This window comes from Mobula birostris, chromosome 5 (genome assembly GCF_030028105.1).
Source record: "Mobula birostris isolate sMobBir1 chromosome 5, sMobBir1.hap1, whole genome shotgun sequence".
In the NCBI taxonomy this organism is placed as follows: domain Eukaryota; kingdom Metazoa; phylum Chordata; class Chondrichthyes; order Myliobatiformes; family Myliobatidae; genus Mobula; species Mobula birostris.
This window is the reverse complement of record NC_092374.1, coordinates 96,373,942-96,396,674: the sequence shown is the minus strand read 5'-3', so window position 1 is coordinate 96,396,674 and position 22,733 is coordinate 96,373,942. Positions and strand designations below refer to the sequence as shown.

Below are 22,733 nucleotides of genomic sequence, written 5' to 3'. Positions count from 1 at the left end.
AGGTGGGGTCCCTGTTCTATTTTTACCCACAGTTAAAAGTGCCAAGTTAGATGAACGACAATGGCCCAGAACATCAGTCAGGAGGTCAGGCTGCCCTTTGCATGGATTCAGGCAATTAAAAAAATTACAGATACAGTAGTCACAGGGCCTTCTGGACCAGCAAGTTCACACTGCCCAATTAACCTACTAACCTGTACATCTTTGGGATGTGGGGAGAAACAAGAGCACCCAGAGGAAAACCACAGTCATGGTGAGGAAATACAAACTCCATACACCACAGCAGCAGGAAGTGAACACCAATCTTACCTGCAATAGCCTTGCGCTAACTGTCACACTTCCGTTCTCACCACAGTGACACCCTTACATCCTCTATGGTGTGCTAGACAAGGTGTGCTTTGCCCAAGACTGGAGTTCAGAGGAGTGAGAGCGACCTTACTGGGTGTTCAGATGGAGGCTAAGATCATGCAAGTTCTTAGAAGTAAAGGGTCAAGAGGAGCGTCCATTTTAGACGGGCATGAGATCTAATCTCTTTCCCCGGAAGGGTAAAAAATATTTATTTAGAAAAATGCTGGGCTACGTGAGAAGGGTTAGGGTGAGATTAGTTTAAAAGGTTGGCATAACATCATGGACCAAAGGGTCTCTATTGTGCAGTAATGTTCCAGAGATACAGAACAGTAACAAACCCTTCCTTCCAGCCTGTGCTGCCCAATTATACCCAAGAGATCAATTCACCTACTAAGGGAATGTGGGAGGAAACCCATGTGGTCACAGGGAGAACGTATGAACTCCTTACCGGCAACGGGCCGTAAATGAACCCAGGTCACTCTTGTAGTAGCCATATGCAATGTACTGCCCAAATTTGGCTGCAGCTCTAAGTCCTTCCTGCAGTCCTGGCTGCTGTGCTAAAGGGACAATACAATGGCACTGGAGAGGATGGAGAAGTAGTTTACAGTTTTGTTGAAAATGGAATATATTTTTAGAGGAGAGTGCAGAGGAGATTCACAAGAACATCATGAATAACGCTTTAGAGTGCTGGCAATTGGGGTTCAATTCCCGCCATTGTCTGAGTGGAGTTTGCACATTCTCCCTGTGACTGTGTGGGTTTCCTTCCACATTCCAAAGACATCCGGGTTAGTAGGTTAATTGGTCACATGGGTATTAATGGGCAATGAGGGCCTGTTACTGTGCTGTATCTCTAAACACACAACCCCGCAACTCCCTTACCCACATTCAGCTGAGATGTCATTGACACTTCTCCCTCAACTACAAACACAGGAGCTGACCACCTCAGCTCTTCCACCCCCTCTTGTCCACGTTGAGGTTTTAAGTCCCACTCCACGGTCTCGAGTTTAAAAATTTAGGCTGCTATACCTTATGCATTTCTTGGAAGTGCTGCCTACTCTCATGCATTGGACAGTGAAGGCTTCACCCGGTGAGACTCAAGATCCCTCAGTTTCATTATAGGCAGCAAGGAAGATCCTCCAATACTCAAAGCAAATACCTATTCCAATTCAAACATTGTACTATCCAGTTACTATACCCGTATGGTTTCTTCCCCCACAGTGATTACACCACAAAAAAAAATTATTCTAAGTCTCCTTGGAAAGTTTGGATATTTGAAAAAAAGAGCAAAGCATTTCTAGACCTCACATTAAATAGTTCATTTTTGACCTCATGTTGAAAAATTAGTGGATGTGGATTGTTGACTATCTCACTGAAACATATGTTGAAAGGCCCAGATAGTGGATGTGGAGATGTGGGTTAAGTCTAGGGCCAGAGGGCACAGCCTCAGAAGAGAAGGAACCTCACCTTTAGAACAAAGATGAGGAGGAATTTCTTTACCTGTCATTGCCACAGACAGCTGTGGAGGCCAATTCATTTTGTGTATCTAAAGTAGAGGTTGACAGGTTCTTGATTAGTAAGTGTATCAAAGGTTATGGAGAGAAGGCAGGAGAATGGGGTTGAGAGAGAAAATAAATCAGTCATGACAGAATGGTGGAACAGACTCAATGGCCTAACCCTAATGTCTTGTGGTTTATCAGAATTCAGTGAATAAACACAGGTAACAAGCGGAAACTATTAGCAGTGGTATCAAATGTTCAGTTAACTAGTTAGCAACTAGCTCTTATAAAACAACACATACACACCAGTTACAAAAAAAACAACCTTTTTATTTTCTCCAAAAGTGTTGGATCCTTTATCAGAATCTTCTTCCTACAGACACTTATTTACAACAGCATTGCAAAAATACAGCTTCAGTCGACATCCCTGAGGCTCTGGGCAGCAACTTTCCACAGGTGCTCACAGTTCAAAACCCATTCAACCTCATGCTCTGCACTGAAGTTACATGGAGTCCCATGCAACATCAAAACGAAGATATACAGAGTATGTTTGAGTGGAAATACAGGCATGCTGTGACCATACCCAATCCTCCTCAAATCACTGAATGCTGGTGGGCAGCAGTCAGCTGTTCCCACCAATTCCCATGTTCCACCCTTGGACCAGTATCAGACAGCAACAGATTATTTAACAACAGACACGAGATTTTGCAAATGCTGGAAATCTTAAGGAACACACAAAAGGCTGGAGGAACTCAGCAGGCCAGGCAGCATCTATGGAGAGAAATAAACAGTTGGACATTTTGGGCTGAGACCCTTCATCAAGTCTGGAAAAGAAGGAGGCAGAGTCGGAATATAGTGGGGGGAAAGGGGAAGGAAATAAAAACTGACAGATGCTATTGAAACCAGGTGAGGGGGAGGCTGGATGATGTGAGAAGGTGGGAGGTTATTGGTGGAAGAGGTAAAGGACCAAAGGAAATAGGACAGTGGACCATGGGAGAAAGAAGGGTCCGTCACCCAACCTTACCCATCATCTGCTAGTTTGTGCTCCTCGCCGCCTTCCTATTGCCTTCTTCTCTATTCCTTTCCAATCCTGAAGGGCCACAGACTGAAAAATCAAATCTTTATATCCCTCCATAGATGATGCCCGACCTGCTGAGTTCCTCCAACATTTTGTGTATTTAATAACTGGACAGAAGACCAACCAGCAATCCTCCTATTCCTCCCCCCTCCTCCCCAGACAAGACTGCTTCCACTCCCGTGTTTTCCACAAAGGGCAGTGAACTCAGAGCCTTTCACAGTCACTGTGGTTCAGTTGCTCATGGCCAGGCTGACCTGCTCAAGCTGGCCACCTTCCTTAACTTGTAACCTGCCCCATTTTTCCAAACAAGGAAGAAACCAGCCCAAACTTGGAACATCAAGTTTGACATCAAACCATCAATAATTAAAAATAAAGGCAGAGATCATGGTAGTCTGCTTCAACTCTCCTCCCTACTCTCTCAATCAAAGCAGAGCCACACCACCCACAGCTGACCAAGGGCAAACTCTGCTGCCAATGCCCAGTGAGGATATTCTGGCCCTGCTCTGCAAAGGCACACTAAGTATTTTCAGAATGTGTGTCACTTGGATTTCACCCACCCTTTGTAGTTTCAGACTGTTGGAGATTTGCTCCAAGCTACTGAGTCCTGAGTAAATGAATATTAATTCCTTTGTTTTATCCCTGCTTCCGGTTTACACCTTATTATCTGGACTTCAGCACCCTCACTTCAATTCCCAGCACAAGACACAACTACCGCCATTTGTTCTTTTTCCTCTCTGTAGGGCACAGATGGACGGAACATGTTTTCAGAATGGATGCACAATGCCTAGCTGGGGCAGGAGATGCAACCGCAGAGTAGGGTCACAAACACCAAACGTTCCTGCTGCTTAACTGGCCCTACGATTCTCAGCTCTGAGTGGGGGATCAAGCAAAGATCAATCTCACAAGTAGGTGATTTTCCCAGACCTCATCTCCCCATCCATCCAACCCCTCCACTTTACCCAAGGACAAAGTAATTAAGCCCAATATGCTGACTTGGCTGTAAAAGGTCAGGGGGATGGGACAGGAAATAAAAATTAAAATATAGGAATCTGCTTTGCCTAGATTTAATGAGTTATTATAGGATTCTCATCTCGTTTATGCTCTGAATCTAAAGAACTGAAAGACAAGGAGGATACAGCTTACAAACATCTTGAATCATGACATCTCCCCACAACATCCCATAGACTCGATTCTGCAACCCCCACCGTGAGGCATATGGTGCTGTCTCTCCACACCAGTTAATTTAGCCAAACTCCACTTTCAAAACCTCACACTTCAAACCCTGCAGATTTCTTTCAAAGCTACAAGTTTAACACTGCACACAATTCAAGATCAGACCTGTGTCAAAGCCTTGTTAATCCGGTCTACCTTTCACAGACAACACATGCATATTATCCCTCTGAACTCAATCTTAAAATATCCGGGTCTCTCGTACTATGAAAATAAACCTCCAGTATTTAAATAAAGAAAGCTTTCAATTCCAGCAAGGGGCAGTGGAATCCAAATGGATTTGGTGGCGCACAGCCCAAAATGGGAGCTTGGAAGGTTCACGGACGCCCAGTTAAAACGCTGACCTAATTCAACTTCTGGCTGAACCACATCTGGCTTACATCCCTAGACACTTCAACGCGCCAACACCCAAGACATAAAGGCTACCATCACTGTGCCTAGGGAACAGAGGCAGCAACAAAAACAAACTCTTGCTAGGAACTGCGCACAGAATAGTCTCACTGGTCAACAAATCGCTAACGAAAGTACTTAAGCCTCCTAGTCTGTTTCCAATTCAAACCCAAGGTTGCTCAAAAAAAAACAAAAGCAGAAAAAAACTTTCATAAATGGAGGAAGTTATGATTTATTTGATATCCACTTTTCCACCCAGTCCTTCCATGATGGTTGAGTGCGCCATGCTCAGACAAAGACGACACATCCCATCTGAACAGGGACAACTGACCTGCCTTCTAATCAAGGCTTTCCTGGTACTGACAAAAACACTCATAAGTACATTATTCCATTCTTCTTGGATAAGGAAGCAGTAAAGAATCTTTTTTTTAATGCCAGCTGCGACCATTCTGAGGACAGACTTGAACTGCTTCGCCAGCTAAAACAAAATCATTGCTCTAGACTGTTAAGATATTTTGATGGGGTAAAACAAATGGTCTTGCTCTTATACCCAAACCTTTCATTCTGACCCTTAAGGTACTGAAACATGAATGGGATGCATCCAGAATGAAACATCCACACTTTTACAAGTGTTTGCAGATCCCTTACAGTTCAAGCAAGACTTACTTCTTTCCTCCTGGGTGGTCTGTTAGATCCTCATCCCCACCCACCCCAAGTTTCTTTAGTTGACCTTGACCTTGCTTATTCTGTAAGTTTGTGTTTTGCCTCAGACGAGTCACAAGAACAGACTCACGAGGAGTTCATTCATGGAACTTTCTTCTGGCTTGAACCAGGCTTCCTGCCTTCTCTTGCATCTCTGCACTTCTCACAGAAGAACACATCAGGAACGTTGGACTTTCGGATTCGGGCACAGGACAGGTGGATCCAGGTGTTGCATTGGTTACACTCGATCATTGGACGGCCTGCGAAGGGCTTCCGACAGTAGCACGTCACCAAGCTCCAAGAGTCATCGTCTGGAACAAACACAAGATTCACCATCAGCTTGAACTCACATCTAAACTCAGTGCACCTTCTGCACCTCTCATCAATAACGATGTCCAGGACACTCTCCTCACCCTGAGCAACTACATCTTGCCAGCAGCAAATGTGGCCATTTCAAAAGGACACAAACTCAATTTTCTATCATCTAGGTGTCCACCTAAGTTTCTTAAATGCCCATAATGTATCTGCCTCTACCACCAGCCCTGGCAGGGCATTCTATGCACTGTGTAAAAAAAACTTGCCTCTGACATCATATTAGCCATTTCTAGCCTGGGAAAAGTCTCTGGCCGTCCACTCGATCAATGCCTCCAGTAATTTTACAGACCTCTATTAAGCCACTTCTCATCCTCCTTCACTCCAAAGAGAAGTAACAATTAGGTCAGGAGTTGCTCATCCTCTCTCCCTCTATTTTTAAAATAGCACAGCAATATTTATTATCCTTCAGCTTGGTAGAATCTTTCCAGAACACACAGATTTTGGACAATAATCAGTTTGTGGAACTATTCCCATGGAGATGCAGTTGATTATTTATTGATAGCCTCTGGGAAATGCTCTTTATGAGACTAAAAATAAATTTTTATCAATTCTGATTGAAAAACAAAAAGGAAAACTATGGAAGATTAAGCCAGGCCCTTTGGCCCAACTCATCTATGCCAACCAAAACGACTACCAAGGCTAGCCTCATTTCTGTGTTTGGCCCACAAACTCTAAACATTTCCTACCCATCTACAAACGTTTGTAATTTATTTATTTAGAGATACAGCATGGTAGCTGGCCCAATGAGACTACCCTATTACACCACATGACCAATTAACCTACTAACCCCGCATGTCTTTGAATTGTGGGAGGAAACCAAAGCAGCTGGAAGAAACTTATGTGGTCACAGGGTGAACGTACAAATTCCTTACAGACAGTGGTGGGAATTGAACCCCGATCACTGGAGTTGTAATAACCATCCTAAATTATATCCTTTCCAGCTTTCTTGGTTTCATATTCTGACCACCCTGTCTGAACAAGTTACCCTTAGGTTCCTTTTAAATCTTTTCCCCTTACCTTAATTCTGTGCCCTCCTCTAAGTTTCAATACCCCTACCTGAGGAAAAGCAAGCTGAGATGTTAACTCCATTTCCCTTTCCGCAGAAGCTGTGTGACTTGGTGAGCACCTCCAGTGTTTCTGATTTTTATTTTACAAACTCTAAACAGCAAAACGAAATTTTAAAAGTGGGGGCACAAGAGACAGGTGTAATGTAGATGAATGTGGGGGGGGGGATAATTTCATGGAAACCTATTGAATATTGAAAGACCTAGACAGGGTGGACGTGGAGAGGACGTTTCCTATAGTTGGGGAGTCTAGGACCAGAGGGCAAAGTCTCAGAACACAAGGACATCCCTTTAGTTTAGAGATGAGAAATTTCTTTAGCCAGATGCTGGTGAATCTGTAGAATCCACTGCCAAAGATGACTGTAGAGTCTAATCACTGGGTTTCTCTACTGGAGGTTGATAGGTTCTTGGTTAGTGGGGGCGGGTGGGGGGGTGGAACAAAGGTTACAGGGAGAAGGCACAAGAATGGGGTTGAGGGAAAATAAAGTAGCCATGATCAATTGCAGAGCAGACTCAATGGCCTAATTCTGCTGAAATCTGGAGTAATGGACAAACTGCAGGAGGAGCTCAAGAATGTTGATTTTAAGGTCGTGGAGACTGGGGACGTTCACCAAAATAGAGCTCCAAGCTTCATTCTTTCAAAACCCTCCATGGAGAACATTGTCTCTTTGCCAACATTTTTCACACCACCGCCAACTCAACTTGTGTACCAAAAATAAATAAATATTTATTTTTTATGGTTTCTTAAGAATATATATATATATATATATATATATATATATATACACACACACAAAGGTCCAATACACAGATCCAAAATCCTTTCAGTTGTAGCTCATTGCAGTTAAAGAACAAAATTAAATTCACAAAATTATTGGTAAAAAAAGATGACATAAATCATTTGAAACATGATAAGGACAGAAGGTGTTGAATCACTGTGGATTGAGCTAAGGAACTGTAAGGCTAAAAAGACTCTGATGCAAGTTGTATACAAACACCCAAACAGTAGTAAGGATGTTGCCTACAAATTACAACAGGAGATAGAAAATGAATGCCAAAAGGGCAAAGTTACAATAGTCATGGGTAGTTTCAACACGCAGGTAGATTGGGGAAATCAGATTGGCGCTGGATTACAAGAGGGGGAATTTCTACAGTGCCTATGAGATGGCTTTTTAGAGCAGCTCATGGTTGAGCCACTAGAGAATCAGCAATTTTGGATTGGGTGTTGGGCAATGAAACAGAATTGGTAAGGGAGCTCAAGATAAAAGAACCCTTGCGGGCAAGTGATCATATTATGATCAAATTCACTCTGAAATACGAGAAGCTATAGTCAGATGTGTCAGTATCATAGTGGAGTAAAGGGAATTACAGGGGCATGAGAAAGGAGTTGGCCAGAACTGACTGGAAAAAAACACTGGCAGAGCAGCAATGGCAGGATTTTCTGGAAGCAATTCAGAAGCACAGGATATATACATCCCAAAGAGGAAGAAGTATTCTAAAGGAAAGACAGAACCGTGGTTAACAAGAGAAGTCAAAGCTAACATTAAAGCCAAAGAGAGGGCATATAATAGAGCAAAAATTAGTTGGGAGTTAGAAGATTGGGAAGCTTTTACAAACCAACAGAAGACAACTAAAAAAGTCATCAAGTTAAAGATGGAATATAAAAGTAAGCTAGCCAATAATATTAATTAGGATACCAAAAGCTTCTTTAGATACATAGAGTATTAAAGAAGCGAGAGTGGATATTGGACCGCTGGAAAACAATGCAGGAGAGGTAGTTATGGGGTGGGGGGGGGCAATGAAATAGTGGATGAACTGAATAAGTAGTTTGCATCAGTCTTCATTGTGGAAGACACTAGCAGTATGGTGGAAGTTCCAGGTGTCGGGGGCATGTAGTGTGTGAAGTTACCACTACTGGAGAGAAAGCTCTGGGAAACTGAAAGGTCTGAAAGTCACCTAGACTAGATGGTGCACACACCAGAATTCTGAAGGAGGTGGCTAAAAAGATCATGGAGGCGTCAGCAATAACCTTTTAAGAATCACTAGATTCTGGAATGGTTCTGGAAAGCTGGAAAATTGCAAATGTCACTCCACTCTTCAAGGGAGAGAGGCAGAAAAAAAAACATGAACCTATAGGCCAATTAGTCTCACCTCAGTGGTTGGGAAGATGTTGGGAGTCAATTGTTAAGGACATGGTTTTGAGGTACTTGGAAGCACATGATAAAATAGGCCATACTCAGCATGGTTGAAGAGAAAATCTTGCCTGCAAAATCTGTTGGAATTCTTTGAAGAAATAGGATGGACAAAGTTGAATTGGTTGATGTTGTGTACTTGGATTTTCAAAAGGTCTTTCACAAGGTGCCACACATGAGGCTGTTTTCACAAGCTATGAACCATGGTATTACAGGATGGCTTCTAGTATGGATAAAGCAGTGGCTGATTGGCAGCAGGCAAAGAGTGGAAATAAAGAGCCTTTCCTGACTGGCTGCCGGCAACTAGTGGTGATCCACAGGGGTCTGTGTTGGGACCAATTCTTTTTATGTTATATGTCAATAATTTGAATGATAGGATTGATGGCTTTGTTGCTAAGTCTGCAGACGATATGAAAATAGGTGGACCAGCAGGTAGTTTTGAGGAAGTACAGAGGCTATAAAAGGACTTCAATTTGGAGAAGGGTAAATAAATGGCAGATGGAATACAATGTCAGGAAATGTATGGTCATGCATATTGGTAGAAATGAAAGGGTTGAGTATTGTTTAAATGGAGAGAATATGGCCAAATTCTTCTCCTTTATCTTAATGGTACGTCAGCATTCATTTTGAAGACTAAGATGTAAAAGCAAAGATGTAATGTTGAAGCTTTATAAGGCACTGGTCAGACTGCAATTGGAGGACTGAGAGCAGGTTTGGGCCCATAAATCAAGAAAGATGTGCTTGCATTGAAGAGAGTTCAGGGAAGGTTCACGAGAACGATATGGGAGTGAAAAGCTTAATGTATGAGGAGAATTTGATTTGATGGCTCTGGGTCTGTACTTGCTGAATTTAGAAAGTGGTGGTGCAGGGGTGTATGGGGGAGAACCTCATTGAAAGCTACAGAATAATGACAGGTCTGGATAGGGTGGACGTGAATGGAGAGGATGTTTCCAATACCATGAGAGTCTAGGACCAAAGGGCACAGCCTCAAGGACGTCCCTTCAGATGACGAAGAATTTCCTTAGCCAGAGGGTGGTGAATCTGTGGAAATTATTGCCACAGACAGCTGAAGGCCAAGTCATCGGGCACATTTAAAGCAGAGGGTGATAGATTCTTGATTAGTAAAGGCGTCAAAGGTGACAGGGAGAAGGCAGGAGAATGGAGTTGAGGGGAAAAATAAAGCAGCCTTGATGTAATGTCAGAGCACACTCGATAGGCCAATTGGCTATTTCTGCTCCTATGTCTTATGGTCTAAGTTTTACATTTTTAGTTGACCAACCCCCCCCACCCCCAAAAAAGTTAACACTTAGCAGGGGAAATTATAAAAGGGAAGGTTGGGCTTTGGGAAAGAGGAAGAAAACCAAAATTACGTTAACTATTTCACTCTTCACTATTGCTGTATGTTTTTCCAGACAATATCTACAACAGCTTTTCAGTAATTGCTGTTTCTGAACCTGACAGATTCGCCTTCTTTTGACTTCTCCACATTTCCCATCTATTTACACCTTCTCGAGATTGGGTACCTTACTAATTCAACCAGCAATTGGTCCTACTTGTTTTCCCGTGGCCTCAGCTCTCCCTACTCGCTTCTCTTCTCTACAAGTTAGAATGTGCCCATTTTAAACTTTCCTGGTTTTGAAGGCCACACTAAAAAGTCATCTGCTTCCATCTCTACCAGTACAGCCCAACCTATTGAATAGTGACAATTCTCTTTGTGATGTGATTTCTACTGAAGTGTGATTACAGTGGTTTAGCAGACTAATGGTTGCCCAGTGGTAAGCTTAGCACTATTACAACACCAGTGACCTGGGTTCAATTCCCACTGCTGTCTGTGAAGAGTTTGTACCTTCTCCCCATGATTGTGTGGGTTTCCTCCGGTATCCCCCCACGTTCCAAAGACATATGGTTTAGCAGGTTAATTGGGTGGTGTTAGGCCAGAAGGGCCCGGTACTGTGCGGTATCTCTAAATAAACAAAAATAATTAACAAGCAAATTCTGACCAATGAGATGACTGACCTATTCAATTAGAGTTAGTATCAATCCTAGAGAACTCTCACAAAATACTGGAGGAACTCAGCAGGTCAGACAGCATCTATGGAGAGGAATAAACAGTCGACACTGAGCTGAGACACTTCTTCAGGACTCACTTGGCAACAGTACCACAAGGACACCCTGGACCACATCATCCACTCAGTACGATGGGAAATACTTTTTGCTCTTTTCTATAGCAAACTTCAAAGCTCATTATCTTTAGGGTGACCATAAGGCTGCGAGAGATGCTCTAGAGATTCAAAGCTCTTTTTCACACCTCTGGACTGGACAGTCAAGTCAATCTTGCACTCAAGCTCAGAGATAGGGGTGACTTCTCCCTCACCTCCAAAGAAATATCAGGGCTAAATGGGCTGCAAATGCAAATTCAACCCCAGAACCAGAAGATGACAAACTAGTCAAAACTGACCTGATTCCACCATAATGTCCTCATCCATTATCCGTGGCTCACCCTCACTGGAGCTGGTCTCCCCGTCATGACTATTTCCCATGCTGAGGCATTCTTCAATTTCCATTTTACAGATTTTGGTGTAAGCCACCTCAGCAGTGGGTCTCAGAGGTTCGGAGAGGAAGTTTGCCTTTACCACCTCCTCGTCGGAGTCCGTCTCGCTCAGGGAGCTCTTGACCTTTTTCTCGGTTCTCTCATTTTTCAGCTTCCGCTTCTTGCTTCTTTTGATGCGGGCGAAGCCAGACTTCTCCCCATCCAGGCCCCTCTGCGGCGGTTCCGCCTCCAGGCTCCACCTCTTGCCCTTCCGCTCCTTTTTCTTCTCTGCTGCTGGAGGGGGGTAGAGGGCATCCTTCAGCTTCAGTCTGTCAAGCAGCACGCCATCTGACTTCAGCCGGTGGAAGCCATTCCCCTTGGAGGACTTTGCCTTCTTTACAAAGTTCTGGATAGTGTCAAAGTCAATAGACTGAGTGGAATCCCAGCTGTCGCTGTCCACCACACTCTCAGTCCTGAGGGGTGAATTTGAACTGGACTGTGTCCATTCACATTCCTGTAAATTTAAAATGCAAAGAGAATTTACAATGTTACAGAATCAAAGTTTTATTGACTGCCCCCTTCTCAAATGCACACACATTAAGAGCAAGTAAATAAAAAGCCATTCGGTCCCCCAGTCCTGTTCTTCCATTCAAAAAATCACAGCTGACTATCTGACAATTAGAAGGCAGAATACAGGGATAATGGCAGGACAAAAGAACAAGGGATCTTGAGGTTTACATCCACAGATCCCTCAAATTTGCCACATAAGGGTTGTTAAGAAGGTATATAGTACATTGCCCTTTACTAATTGGGGGATTGAGTTCAATAGCCACAAGGTAATGTTGCAGCTCTATAAAACCTTGGTTAGATCCCGATCAAAACGTTTCCATAGAGGGCTTCCAGACCGTTTGGGCTGACCGGAATTGCACTGAGAGTGGTAAGCGTAAAGGAGGGGGGCTTGCTGTTCTGGTAAACAACAGATGGTGCAATCCCGGTCATATTACAATCAAGGAACGTGTTTGTAGGCCGGATATTGAACTTTTTGCTGCTGGACTCCGGCCATATTATTTGCCAAGGGAAATCTCACATGCAACTGTGGTTTTTGTGTACAACCCTCCCTCTGCCAACCCCACGTCGGCATTTAACATCATTTACACCGTCATAGCCAGATTACAAACCCAGCACCCAAGTGCCCTCATTACCATCTTGGGTGACTTCAACCATGATACCATGGCTAGAACACTGCCCAACTTCACGCAGTATGTGAGCTGTACAACCAGAGGGGAGAGGACTCTGGATTTGATGTACGCTAACGTTAAGGATGCACACAGCTCCTCTCCCTCCCCCCATTGGGAAGGTCAGATCACAACCTGGTGCATCTAAAACCCTGCTACATGCCTCTGGTGAAGAGTAAACCTGCAACCTCGAGGACAGTGAGGAAATGGTCGGAGGAGGATTATGAGGCGCTCCAGAGTTGTTTTGAGGTGACAGACTGGCAGGCACTCTGTGAGCCACATGGAGAGGATATTGATGGGCTCAGAGAGTGCATCACTGATTACATCTACTTCTGTGTGGACTGCAATGTTCTGACAAGAACTGTCCTTTGTTATACAAATAACAAGCCATGGGTGACAAAGGACATCCTGAATGCTAAAAAGAGGGCGTTTAGAGATGGAAATAGGGAGGAACTGAGGGCAATACAGAGGGACCTGAAAGCCAGGATCAGGGAGGCTAAAGACAGGTATAGGAGGAAGCTTGAGTGGAAACTCCAGCAGAACAACATGAGAGAGGTCTGGAGTGGGATGAGGACCATCACTGGGTTCCGGCAAACTAGCAACAGAGGAGCTGAAGGCAGTGTGGACAGGGCCAACGAATTTAACCTGTTCCTTAACAGATTTGACATTGTGGGCCCTGCCCATCCCCCACGAGTCATCTGTTGTCAGCCCCCAACCAACACATATTCCACTCTCCCCTCCTCACAGTCCCCTACCCTGCTCCCATGACTATACCCCTTCCCCACATGAAACCACCACGGTAGGCTTCACAGCTGAACAGGTGAGAAGACAGCTGAAACGTCTCAACCCAAGCAAGGCTGCAGGCCCGGATAGTGTCAGAACCAGGGTGCTTGCTCAAAGCCTGGGCCCCTCAGCTATGTGGAGTACTTCGCCATGTCTTCAACCTGAGCCTGAGTCTCCAGAGGGTTCCTGTGCTGTGGAAGACATCCTGCCCTGTCTCTGTTCTGAAGACACCGCGCCCCAGCGGCCTCAATGACTGCAGACCGGTGGCATTGACCTCCCACATCATGAAGACCCTGGAGAGACTTGTTCTGGAGCTGCTCCGGCCTATGGTTAGGCCACACTTAGATCCCCTCCAGTTCACCTACCAGCCCCGGCTAGGAGTTGAGGATGCCATCGTCTACCTGCTGAACCATGTCTACGCCCACCTGGACAAGCCAGCGAGCACTGTGAGGGTCATGTTTTTTGACTTCTCCAGTGCGTTCAATACCATCCGCCCTGCTCTGCTGGGGGAGAAGCCGACAGCGATGCAGGTGGATGCTTCCCTGGTGTCATGGATTCTTGATTACCTGACTGGCAGACCCCAGTACGTGTGCTTGCAACACTGTGTCCGACAGAGTGATCAGCAGCACTGGGGCTCCACAGGGGACTGTCTTGTCTCCCTTTCCCTTCACCATTTACACCTCGGACTTCAACTACTGCACAGAGTCTTGTCATCTTCAGAAGTTTTCTGATGACTTTGCCATAGTTGGATGTATCAGCAAGGGAGATGAGGCTGAGTACAGGGCTACGGTAGGAAACTGTCACATGGTGTGAGCAGAATTATCTGCAGCTTAATGTGAAAAAGACTAAGGATCTGGGGGTAGGCCTGAGGAGGGCTAAGGCACCGGTGACCCCCGTTTCCATCCAGGGGGTCAGTGTGGACATGGTGGTGGATTACAAATACCTGGGGATACGAATTGACAATAAACTGGACTGGTCAAAGAACACGGAGGCTGTCTACAAGAAGGGTCAGAGCCATCTCTACTTCCTGAGGAGACTGAGGTCCTTTAACATCTGTCGGACGATGCTGAGGATGTTCTACGAGTCTGTGGTGGCCAGTGCTATCATGTTTGCTGTTGTGTGCTGGGGCAGCAGGCTGAGGGGAGCAGACACCAACAAACTCATTCGTAAGGCCAGTGATGTTGTGGGGATAGATCTGGACTCTCTCACGGTGGTGTCTGAAAAGAGGATGCTGTCCAAGTTGCATGCCATCTTGGACAATGTCTCCCATCCACTACATAATGGACTGGTTGAGCACAGGAGTACATTCAGCCAGAGACTCATTCCACCGAGATGCAACACAGAGCATCACAGTAGGTCATTCCTGCCTGTGGCCATCAAACTTTACAACTCCTCCCTTGGAGGGTCAGACACCCTGAGCCAATAGGCTGGTCCTGGACTTATTTCCTGGCATAATTTACATATTACTAATTAATTATTTATGGTTTTATTACTATTTATTTATGATGCAACTGTAAGGAAAACCAATTTCCCTCAGGATCAATAAAGTATGACTATGAGATCACACTTGGAATGTTGTGCTCAGTTCTGGTCACCTCATTATAGAAGGATGTGAAAGCTTTAAAGAGGGTGCAGAGGTGATTTACAAGGACGCTGCAAGTCTTATGAGGTAAAGTTGAGCAAGCTGAGGCTTTTCTCTTTGGAGCAAAGGAGAATGAGGGGTGACTCAATAGAGGTGTATAAATGGCAGGGTGGAAATGGCTAATAACGGGGGCATAATTTTAAGACGATTGGAGGAAAATTCAGAGGGAATGTCAGAGGTAGGTCTTTTCACACAGGATGCTGTCAGGAGAAGAGAGCATGCCTTGTGAGGGAATGTTCAGCGACCTAGCGCTTTTCTCTTTGGAGCAAAAGAGGATGAGAGGTGACTTGATAGAGGTGCATAAGATGATAAGAGGATAGTTAGTGGGCAGACAGCACCTCTTTCCCAGCTGGAAATACACAATAGGTGCAGGAGTAGGCCATTTGGCCCTTCGAGCCAGCATCGCCATTCAATGTGATCATGGCTGATCACCCACAATCAGTACCCTATTCCTGCCTTCTCCCCATATCCCTCGACTCCGCTACCTTTAAGAGCTCTATCTAAATCTTTCTTGAAAGAATCCAGAGAATTGGCCTCCACTGCCTTCTGAGGCAGAGCATTCCACAGATCCACAACCCTCTGTGTGAAAAAGTTTTTCCTCAACTCCATCCTAAATGGTCTACCCCTTATTCTTAAACTGGGGCCTCTGGTTCTGGACTCCCCCAACATCGGGAACATGTTTCCTGCCTCTAGCATGTTCAATCCCTTAATAATCTTATTCAATCAGATCCCCTCTCATCCTTCCAAATTCCAGTGTATACAAGCCCAGTTGCTCCAATCTTTCAACATATGACATTCCCGCCATCCCGGGAATTAACCCAGTGAACCTACACTGCACTCTCTGCATAGCGAGAATGTCCTTCCTCAAATCTGGAGACCAAAACTGCACACGATACTCCAGGTGGGGTCTCACCAAGGCCCTGTACAACTGCAGGAGGACCTCTTTGCTCCTATACTCAACTCCCCTTGTTATGAAGGCCAATATGCCATTAGCTTTCTTCACTGCCTGTTGTACCTGTATGCTTACTTTCAGTGACTATTTCCTGAGGAGATTGAGGTCCTTTAACATCTGCCGGACGATGCTGAGGATGTTCTATGAGTCTGTGGTGGCCAGTGCTATCATGTTTGCTGTTGTGTGCTGGGGTAGCAGACACCAACAGAATCAACACACTCATTCGTAAGGCCAGTGATATTGTGGGGATGGAACTGGACTCTCTGACGGTGGTGTCTGAAAAGAGGATGCTGACCAAGTCGCATGCCATCTTGGACAATGTCTCCCATCCATTACATAATGTACTGGATGGGCACAGGAGTACATTCAGCCAGAGACTCATTCCACCGAGATGCAACACTGAGCGTCGTAGGAAGTCATTCCTGCCTGTGGCCATCAAACTTTACAACTCCTCCCTTGGAGGGTCAGACACCCTGAGCCAATAGGCTGGTCCTGGACTTATTTCCTGGCATAATTTACATATTACTAATTAATTATTTATGGTTTTATTACTATTTATGGTGCAATTGTAACGAAAACCAATTCCCCTCGGGATCAATAAAGTATGACTATGACTGATGAACAAGGACACCCAGATCTCGTTGTACTTCCCCCTTTCCTAACTTGACACCATTCAGATAGTAATCTGCCTTCCTGTTCTTGCCACCAAAGTGGATAACCTCACAGTTATCGATATAAAACTGCATCTGCCCACTCACTCAACCTGTCCAAGTCACCCTGCATTCTCATAACATTCTCCTCACACTTCACACCGTCACCCAGCTCTGTGTCATCTGCAAATTTGCTAATGTTACTTTTAATCCCTTCATCTAAATCATTAATGTATATTGAAAACAGCTGTGGTCCCAGCACCGAGCCTTGCGGTACCCCACTAGTCACTACCTGCCATTGTGAAAAGGACCCCTACTCTTTGTTTCCTGTCTGCCAGCCAATTTTCTATCCATGTCAGTACCCTACCCCCAATACCATTTGCTCTAATTTTGCCCACTAACCTCCTACGTGGGACCTTATCAAAGGCTTTCTGAAAGTCCAGGTACACTACATCCACGGGCTTTCCCATGTCCATATTCATAGTCACATTCTCAGAAAATTCCAGAAGATTAGTCAAGCATGATTTCCCCTCGTAAATCCATGCTGACTCAGACCTATCCTGCTACTGCTATCCAAATATGCTGCTATTTCATCTTTAATAATTGACTCCAGCATCTTCCCCACCACTGATGTCAGACTAACTGGTCTAGAATTGCCTGTTTTCTCTCTCTCTCCTTTCTTAAAAACTGAGATAACATTAGCTACCCTCCAATCCTCAGGAACTGATCCTGAATCTATAGAACATTGGAAAATGATTACCAATGCATCCATGATTTCTAGAGCCACCTCCTTAAGTACCCTGGGGTGCAGACCATCAGGCCCTGGGGATTTATCAGCCTTCAGTCCCATCAGTTTACCCAATACCATTTTCTGCCTAATGTGAATTTCCTTCAGTTCCTCCATTACCCTAGGTCCTTTGGCCACTATTACATCTGGGAGATTGTTTGTGTCTTCCCTAGTGAAGACAGATCCAAAGTACCTGTTCAGCTCGTCTGCCATTTCCTTGTTCCTCATAATAATTTCACCCCTTTCTGTCTTCAAGGGCCCAACTTTGGTCTTAACTGATTTTTTTCCTCTTCGGGTCACTAAAGAAGCTTTTACTATCCTCCTTTATATTCTTGGCTAGCTTACCTTTGTACCTCATCTTTACCCCCATATTGCCTTTTTAGTTATCTTCTGTTGCTCCTTAAAAGTCTCCCAATCCTCTGGCTTCCTGCTCATCCTTGCTATGTTATACTTCCTCTCTTTTATTCTTATACTGTCCTTGACTTCCCTTGTCAGCCATGGTCGCCCCTTACTCCCCTTAGAATCTTTCTTCCTCTTTGGAAGAAATGACTAATACGAGAGGACATAATAAGATGATTGGATGAGGGAACGTCAGAGGTAGTTGTTTTTTAAAAAAAAAACCAGAGTGATGGTTTGATGGAACTCGCTGCCAGGTTGGGTGGTAGAGGTGAATACATTCCAGACTTTTAACAGACTGTTAGGTAGACACATGGATTAAAGAAAAATGGAGAGCTATGTAGGATTAATCTAAGAGTAGGTTAAAAGGCTGGTGGGTCTGAATTGTGTTGAAGTATTCTATGTTCTTCCCACCCTTGCAGTAACAGCCCCTGATGCCCCACACTGTGATCAGTTTCAATATGCTACAGACCACCCCCAGATTAATAATACCCATTTTATGACAATCCCAAAATTAAATAAGCTTCAGTATTAATCAAAAGTGAAATGTACGCATGTCCGTTTGTTTTTAAGAAACAGAACAAGTTTCTCTCTCCCCACTCTAGCAATTGTTCTTTCCTATCAGTCTTGTGTGTTTTTGTAACCATTCCATTACAATCCTTCTCAGGATACAAATGCCCAACTTGGGCAACACGCATACAAAATGCTGGAGGAACTCAGCAGGTCAGGCATCCACGGTCAATCTTTCTGACTGAGACTGGAAAGAAAGGAGTACAAGCTGGCAGATGATGGGTGAGACTAACGAGGGGGAAGGTGGGTGGGTGCCTGCCCCTTCTTCCCTCTCCTCCAAGGTACATTGCCCCATATCAGATTCCTTCTTTCTGTGTTTTTTTTGAAGTGGTCCACCCCTTACAAATTTTACAATGCTCCCACTGCATGGCAATTGGAACAACCTCTACACAAGCTGATGATGAAGTCCTGCTGAAGGGCCTCTGGCCAACGCATCAACCATTTATTGCCAAACACGTTGCCTGACCTGCAGAGTTTCTCCAGCATTTAGCGTTTGTTACTCTGGATTTCCAGCATTTACAGAGTCTCGTGTTTATGTTTCTACATAGACTGAAAACTATTTGGAATGTTTTGCAAGTGGCAACAGATGCTAGAGTACTTGCAATTTTTAAGCAGAAATTGAGTGACTAAATGTATATGAAGAAAGGGATGACTTACTGATTAAGGTAACAGACTAGCATTTAACAGCAGAACAGTATAATCTGTTCAGAGGTTTCCTGAATTTAATTCCCTTTGCCGGCTTTTCCCCCCTCACTCAAGACAACTTTATATACATCCAAGTTGAAGCAAGGACAGGGGCTTCTATCTCAGAGAGGACTAGTGGGCTCACCTCCCTGGAGGGTGGAATGTATCCAGTGTACGCCAGAACGAAGTTGCAGAACTGATTGAAATCCTCCACCGTACGCTTCCGTTTCTCTGCTGGCTGCAGAGATACAAGACAATGAAGACAGGAAGTAAGGAAATCCTTAAAAGAGGTGCAACTGTACTAAAGCTTCAACACTGTCCAGATATGATTTTATACTTGAAACCAAAGACTTTCTTTCCCATTACAAAATAAATTTTATTCATGATAAAATGTTATCTAGACATTCTCCTTACCACTCTCCCATCAGGCAAAAGATGCAAAAGCCTGAAAGCACACATCGGCAGGCTCAAGGATAGTTTCTATCCCATTGTTATCAGACTCTTGAATGGGCCTCTCGTACAATAAGATGGCTGTTTGACCTTACAATCTACATCATGGGCGCTGTACCTTATTGATTGTCTGTACTGCACTCTAAATGTAACATTTTCCTGTATCATTATTGCTTTACCTTATTGCACCTCAATGCAATGTGTAAAGAATATTTAAGACCAGCTTTTCACTGTACTACACTAAACCAATGTCAAATTTAACACTAGTGGAATTGTACTAAAGCTTCAGCAACCATCGACATTAATGATTTTATAGACAGGTGATTTTCTTTCTCCCATTACAAAATGAACTCTCAGTATAACATATATACACACTAAAAGATAAAAGCACAAAACTCCTTACATTCTTAGTGTCATTTAGTCAATATTCAGTAGCTTTCAGTACTTTAAAAATGTAGTAACATTGGAACTCTTTCGTTGTTTAGGTGGGGTAGGAGAAAGAGGGGCTTCCCCACTGAACCCAGCCACTCCCATGTCCAATCAACAGACTAAAGACTGTGGCCTTTGTAAAGGCTACACTGAAGGTTATTTTCTTACCCGTTCCTGCCTAGACAAGGGATATTAGCGCCCATTTAGATAATGATGTTTCCACCAAGTGATTACTATTCAATGACTGAACAAAAGGTTATATTCTAATTGCAATAACAAATATAGTCACTCACCTGAGCGCACACACCAGCTGCCTGCAATGGATCTGAAAGAGAGGTAACCCAGTTAGAAACAATTACAAATATTAAACCGCAGATCGGTTAAGCAGGCAGAACAACCCCAATGTTGTAAACTCAGCCATTACCTGGAGCATCTAAACCCCCTTTCTCAGTCCTCTGACACCCGTCCCACACCCACCCTGCCCTATTATTTCAAACAGTCACCTCGCTCAGCTTTCCCCACCCACATCATAGACGATCCCACACATTTCAACCGTCTCCTGCGAAAGTCTGATCCATTTTCCCCGCATCCCTTCAACAAGTTCTCTACTCCTTCAGAACTCCCGCCATCACACACACCCACCCATTCTCTCTCCAAGGCCCCAAACCCCTACATCACAACAGCCACCAAAACTTCACTCAACCCCCTCAATCCCCCAACCTCAAAACACCTCCTGGCCCCCTCGATCCTCCAGCCACTCATCCAACCACAAAACACCTCCACCTCCCCCCTCCCGACATCTTCCTCTTCAAAACACCCCCGGCCATCCTCCCCCACCCCCGCCACCTAGCTCCTCCAAAACATCCCCATCTCCTCTCTTACCCCCTCCTGGCCACCTTCCTCCCTAAAACATCCGCAACCACACCAGTCATCATCTATCTCCACAAAACACCTCCGGCCTCACTCCCCCCCCAAAAAAGTAGCACCTCCCGAAGCCCCCAAATGAAAAATTCCCAGCCCTTCTCTGTCCCATCCACCCTCCTCTCCACCTCCCCAAAACAGACTACAGGCCTATCGCTTCCCCTCACCACCAAACTCCCAGATTATTTCTCACAACACCCCCCTCAAAAAAGATCTTCGGGGCCTTCGCTCTCATTTGCTGCCCTCCCCCTCCAATCCCTCTCTCCTCTCCTACCGGCATCCCTCTCCCCTCCCCTCCCCACCCTTTCTCGGATCTATGGGCCTGGAAAAAGCCTCGACTCCCTCCTCCTCCCCCACCCCCACCCCCACCCCCACCCCCACCTCACCTTCTCCACTCTCCGCCATCTTCAGCATCTTCCTCCGCCGCCGCGGTGCCCCGGCCGTCCGTCCGTCGCTGCCGCTCAACGGCGGGCCCACCACCCAGGGGCGAGGCCCAGGCTCCGGGGAATCGGGACCGGGGCTGGGCCGTGTCCGTGTCCGGGTCCGGCTGCGCGCGCTCCGCCGCCTCGCGCCACTCGCCAAGCCCCCAGCTCACCGCGGTGACGTCACGCCCCGCTCCTGACCCCCAAACAACTCAAGCGGCCCGCGGGAGCAAGAGGGCGGGGGGGCGGAGCTGCTACAAACTGCACCGCAAACTTTACAGGATCCGAAATGCGCCGTTCGGTGGCGGTTAATTTGTGTGGAAATAATCACACAATGGGGCTGATCCACCACATTTGCTGAATTTCTGGCGATTCATCCGCACGCCTACCCTCCCCACCACCCGGCGCCCACCACTTGTTTACTCACGGGGGGGTCCCCGCTGCCTGTCAATCAAATGAGACCACGCCCATTCCAGGCCGGCGCGCCAAAGACCGTGCGAGAGGCGTTTACGTGCGTACGTCATGCCCCGGTGGAGCGTTTCCCGCCTGACGTCACGAAAGAGGATGGATAAGGCCGCCATGGCGGTAATGGAGTCTTTAAACTCTGGCTCTCCCTTCATTTCCGTAGATGCTGCATTCCTCCGGTATTTTGTGTGTTGCTCTGGATTTCCGGCATCTGCAGAATCTCCTCGTTTTCATGTTTGTTCGTCCTGTTGTGTGCGGTCTTTCATTGATAACATTGTGATTTTTGGATTTACTTTGTATGTATGTCTACAAGAAAATGAATCTCAGGGTTGCATATGGTGACATATATGTACTCTGATAATAAATTTACTTTGAACTTTTGAGCTGTCTGCCTAAAGAAACTCCTGATCTCTGTTCTAAAGGGATGTCCTGTGGCCTCTGGCCTGTGAGTTCCCCGCCATTGGAAACATTGCTAGACTCTCCCCTTGTCAGATGTAAACAGGAGAACAGCTAGTGCATAATATTGAATGAACGATAAAGTTGGGCTGAGGAGACAAGTGATATGTTACAACTTTTGTTTGAACTTCACTGGCCTCTAACCTTACTGCAGTATAGCACGAACAGCTCTGCAGGATGGAGAAACTGCTCAACCTTTGACATTTCTTTAGCCAGATGGTGGTGAATCTGTGGAATTTATTGTGACAGACAGCTGTGGAGGCCAGGTCATTGGGTGTATTTAAAGCGGGCGTTGATAGGTTCTTGATTAGTATTGTCATCAAAAGTTATGGCGAAAAGGCAGGAGAATGGGGTTGAGAGGGATAATAAATCAGCCATGATTGAATGGCAGGGCAGACTTGATGGGCCAAATGGTCTACTTTCTAGGTCTTATAGTCTTATCTCCATTGAGGAGTGCAGGATCCATAATTTATTGAAAGTGGCATCATG

General features: G+C 45.2%; 1 protein-coding gene across 2 annotated transcripts; it reads right to left on the bottom strand.

The window, feature by feature from the left end:
- Nucleotides 1-2,150: 2,150 nt before the first annotated feature.
- phf23b (PHD finger protein 23b) lies at nucleotides 2,151-21,750 on the bottom strand. 2 transcript variants are annotated; one of them, XM_072258489.1, is made up of 5 exons: nucleotides 21,288-21,749; nucleotides 20,274-20,305; nucleotides 19,247-19,339; nucleotides 11,331-11,916; nucleotides 2,151-5,552 (listed from the first exon to the last, which is right to left on the bottom strand). In XM_072258489.1, exons 1-5 carry the CDS (start codon nucleotides 21,313-21,315, stop codon nucleotides 5,344-5,346), a joined length of 948 nt encoding a protein of 315 aa, XP_072114590.1. In that variant the 5' UTR covers nucleotides 21,316-21,749; the 3' UTR covers nucleotides 2,151-5,343. The 2 variants fall into 2 exon arrangements, with proteins under 2 accessions (XP_072114590.1, XP_072114591.1); XM_072258490.1 differs by lacking the exon at nucleotides 19,247-19,339 and having other exon boundaries at nucleotides 21,288-21,750.
- Between the last annotated feature and the right edge of the window lie 983 nt (nucleotides 21,751-22,733).